Source organism: Sinocyclocheilus rhinocerous, unplaced genomic scaffold (genome assembly GCF_001515625.1).
Source record: "Sinocyclocheilus rhinocerous isolate Xijiao unplaced genomic scaffold, SAMN03320098_v1.1 scaffold4918, whole genome shotgun sequence".
Lineage (NCBI taxonomy): Eukaryota > Metazoa > Chordata > Actinopteri > Cypriniformes > Cyprinidae > Sinocyclocheilus > Sinocyclocheilus rhinocerous.
The window spans coordinates 193,373-197,883 of NW_015648530.1; the positions used below are offsets into that span (position 1 = coordinate 193,373).

General features: G+C 35.6%; 1 protein-coding gene across 1 annotated transcript in view; it reads right to left on the minus strand.

Annotated features, from left to right (window-relative positions):
• The window catches only part of LOC107709814 (rho GTPase-activating protein 42-like), a 135,822-nt gene that overhangs the window by 5,241 nt on the left and 126,070 nt on the right, over positions 1-4,511 (minus strand). The window contains exons 20-21 of the mRNA XM_016514440.1: positions 3,552-3,941; positions 2,413-2,572 (exon numbers count right to left, since the gene is read on the minus strand). Of these exons, the coding sequence (XP_016369926.1) occupies positions 2,413-2,572; positions 3,552-3,941 (550 nt within the window). The remainder of the gene's footprint in view (positions 1-2,412; positions 2,573-3,551; positions 3,942-4,511) is intronic.

The window sequence follows — 4,511 nt, forward strand, 5'->3', positions numbered from 1 at the left end:
ACACCCCCCCCCCCCGGAGCTGTGTGAGGCATGTTTTATTATGGATGTGCGCACTTTATTTGACGACTTGTGGACTGTTCAACTGCAACACCCGCTGACTGCAATGATAGAGCTTGGAACAGCCAGGACAATTTTTAATATAACTCCGACAGGATTAGTCTGAAAGAAGAAAGTCATATACACCTAGGATGCCTCGAGGGTGAGTAAAACGCAGCCTAATTTTAATTTTTGGGTGAACTAACCCTAACCCTAATTTGGCTGTAGTGCACAGCTTTGAGTCATTTGCCTTTTTTTTGAGTGCTGGAGCAGTAGGGAGTTGGGTGCCCTTTTCTTTTGTCCTCATTTTCTCCTGTTTTTGCTAGTTAGGAAGTCAAGTAAGAATTCTGTTGTTTATTTGTATTTATTTTTATCCTTAGAGGTAAGCTAGATTTCCTTCTTAAAGATAGTAATCTTTTGTTTGTTATTTTGGCTTTACCCACTCCTGAAGAGATGCTTCTCTTACGGTGAAATTGTTTGCTTAGATCTTTTTACACTGTATATATGTCATTTGTTTATTGTAAATACATTTACTGGCATCTTACTTTGTGTACTGAGTGCTTGGACTGAGAACGGTTCAAATCTTTCCTTTAAAACGTTACTTCGCTTTTGCCCCTAGAAATCTAATTTGGAATGTAACAATATATTGACACGTAGCATTGTATACAGATGTATTAAAGTAACGTACATATTCACAGGCCAAACATTTTTCAAATCAACATGTTGCTAACACTTGAAGCTATACAGCTCATAAGCAAATAAGAGGGTTTTTAAATCAAGTCCTCTTAAGTGAGTTGTGATGTTCCTTTTCTTCTCTGTCATGACAGTCAAATTATATATCCTTCCCTGGAGAGTTTCAAATCTAGTGCTAGGTCACATCAACCCTTTCAGCTGTGTAATTAAAACTCGTGCCAACAAAGAACAATTGCCATCAATCTCCATTCAGCAGCTTCCTCTCCAAGCCAGCAACTGCACTATAAAATACTGCACAATGTTTCCTCACTATGTACACTGAATAATGTTTTTTACATTCCTCATGATGTAGTGTTTTTCTAAAAACCTGACAGACACAAATAAAAGCGGACAATAAATTAAATGTACATCTTACATTATCAATTCTATTATTTCTGAACAATAAATCAATTGCACTGAGATCGAAATAAAATAAAAATAAATAAATTAAATAGAATTCTTACGGTGGCACACTACCTTACATAGCATGCCATAATCTATCAATGCTATTTGGTTTTAAATTATAACTAGTATACTATATGTATAACTATATTTTAATAGTAGTAATATTAATAGTAGTATATTTAGTAATAGAAGTAATAGTAATAGTAGTGTATTTTATTATTATTTTTTTTTAACTTTTGCCTGCCAAATAAATTTCCTCAAAGGTTTATTGTATTGTAATCAGAAAGCCATTCTGGTTAACACTTTAGGTTCCATTTGTTAACCTTGGATAACTAACAATGCAAAATGCTAAATTATTAAAGTGAAAAATCATTAAAATCTAAAGTTGTATCTGTTAATATTATTTAATAGAGCTGAGCTAACATGGACTAACAATAAACAGTTGTATTTTTTATTAGATAACAATAACAAAGATGAATAAATACTGTAAAAAAATTTACTGCTCATTGTTAATGTTAATGTATTGTGAGATAAACTCGCAATAGTGACTTTCTCAGAATTGCAAGTTCTTATCTCGCAAGTTTTCCCCCCTTGCAATTCTGATTTTATAACGGGTCATTTTGAATTCTAAACTCAGAATTCTGAGAAATATACTTACAATTGTAACTTTTTCTCAGAATTGCAAGTTTCTTGCAAGTTTTTTTTCCGCAATTCTAAATTTATAACATGCAATTGTGAATTATAAACTCAGAATTTTGAAATACAAACTCGCAATTGTAAGAAAATAGTCTTTTTGTTCCCTCAGAATTGGCCTTTATAACTCACAATTGTGAGTTTATACTGCACAATTCTGAGGAAAAAAAGTCAGAATTGCGAGATTAAAAAAATCACAATACTTTTTACAATTTTTTATTCAGTGGCAGAAATGGGCTTACATATAGCACGTTTAACAATAATGCAAATGATTACATTTCTAAGAACTTGACGTGTTTTAAAATGAAATTTTTTTTCATCATCATCTTCAAATGTCGACTGGGATCTGTCATTGAACCATAAACTTTTGATTGGCTCACAGGGTAGACATGGTCCCCCAACATATCAAGTTTTTTTCTAACATCTAAGAAAACTGGATGACTTCTCATCTGAGAATGAGTGCTAGAGGAACAGACAGAGCTTGGTTTTCATCAAATGTCAGCTTCAGCATCAGTGGGTTGGTTACTGATAGAGAGTTTCACTTACACTGATCCTGGTCTCTGATAGCCGTTGGTAGAGCTGCTGTTGTCCAGCTTTCGGCGCAGGACCGTTTTAGGTGGCAGATCGTGGTAGGCGGTGGATCTGGTACCGTCTTTATGCTCCACACATGCTAGATTGTGCACAGACACCATACAGCTCTTACGACCTCCAGAAAAACACAAAAGAACAAAATAAGTAAATTAGCTTCTTTTGTGTAGATTAGGGGTTTTAAACCAAGTAAAATAAATAAATAAATAAAAATAAAATAAAATAATAGAGAAAAGAAATTTGAATACAGTTTTTTAAAGAAAAAAAAACTACTGGTCAAAATTGGGAATAATTCAGATTATATATATACACACATACACATACACATACACACATATATATATATATATATATATATATATTTAAGAAGTCTCTTATGCTCAGCAAGGCTGAATTTATTTGATCACAAAATACATTATAATATAATAAAAGTAATATTGCGAAATCTTATTATGATATAAAAAAAAAACAGCTTTCTATTTTAATACATTTAAAAATGTAATTTATTCCTGTGATGGCAAAGCTGGATTTTCAGCATCATTACTCCAGTCTTCAGTGAAATTATTCTAATATGCTGATTTGGTGCTTAATTAATATTATTATCAAAGTTGAAAACGGTTTTTGTTGCTTAATTATATTGCTACAAAACATTTCTGTTTCAAATAAATGCTGTTCTTTTGAACGTTCTATTCATCAAAGAATCCTGAAAAACTGTATCATGGTTTCTACAAAATATTAGGCAGCAAAAACTGTTTTTATCATTGATATTAATATGAACCATGATTAATAATTGAGCACCAATAATATATGATAATATATGAGCAGCAAATCAGCATATTAGAATGATTTCTGAAGGATCATGTGACACTGAAGACTGGAGTAAATTCAGCTTTGCCATCACAGAAATAAATTACATTTTAAATCATATTACAACAGAAAACAGTTATTCAAAATAGTAATAATATTTCACAATATTACCACTTTTACTGTATTTTTGATTAAATAAATGTAGCCTTGATGAACAAAAGAGTCTTCTCTTAAAAAAAATCTTAATTATTCAAAACTTTTAACCAGTAACGTATGTTTTTGGCCCCTACCTTCTGTGATGTGTAAAGATCTTAGAGATGGGGCGTTCGAGCGGTTAAGTTGTGCTGATTTGATTCCTACTTCAGAGTGAGGAGCCTTTGTGGGTGCTGGTGAAGACCTGGCAGCTGCTGAGGCTGAGTTCACCCTACAGGAGTCCTCCCAATCCACACGGCCCGTGTCCTCTCTGGAGCTGGAGTCTGGACTGCTGGTGCAGGTGGGGCCCTGCGGCTCGCTGGAGGACAGGGAGGAAGGGGTATGTCGCAGGCCGGGGAAGGGGGGCTTGTCTTTGGGCTGTGGAGAGGAGCAGGTTTTGGAGGAGCTGTTCTGCTCTGAGGAGTGGGAGGAGAGGGAGTCCATACTGCCGATTGGAGTGCTGCCTGAACTACTGCTGAACGTGTCACCTGCAGGGGGAGTAAGAACATGTGCCGTGAAGACATATAACAGCTGAAAACTGATTACATTTCTTAATACAGTCACTATCTTGTGAAAATAAATACATGAGCCAATTAAAGCTGCATTCCGAAACTTTATTTGGTTAAAAATGATCCAAAATCAATTATTGAGCAAGTACATAACCAATCAGTGTTCAAAACGATCTCCTTGCCTTAGCCCGGTTCACAACGGAAAGCTTGCAATTAGGGGTGCTCCGATTGATCGGCTACCGATCACTATCGGCCGATAATCGCTTTGGGATGATTGATCGGCGGTCTCTAAAAAGGCCGATCTCAAAAAACGATTTCAAGCTGATGATGCTGCTGTGAGAGGTTTGGCATGAAATGCAGCGGCACCATCTCAGTCTCTGTCTGGCGCGGGTGAAATAATTATAATGCTGAAAGGAAATGTGGTGTGTACTTTTTCCGCGCTCATCTTAACAGATTAATAAAGCGTGCACATTGCACACGGTTGCGGTCTGGCAGTGCGTTCCAGGAGCGGTGCGTCTGCAGCAGTGCAGAGATCGTTTCTGCACCGAG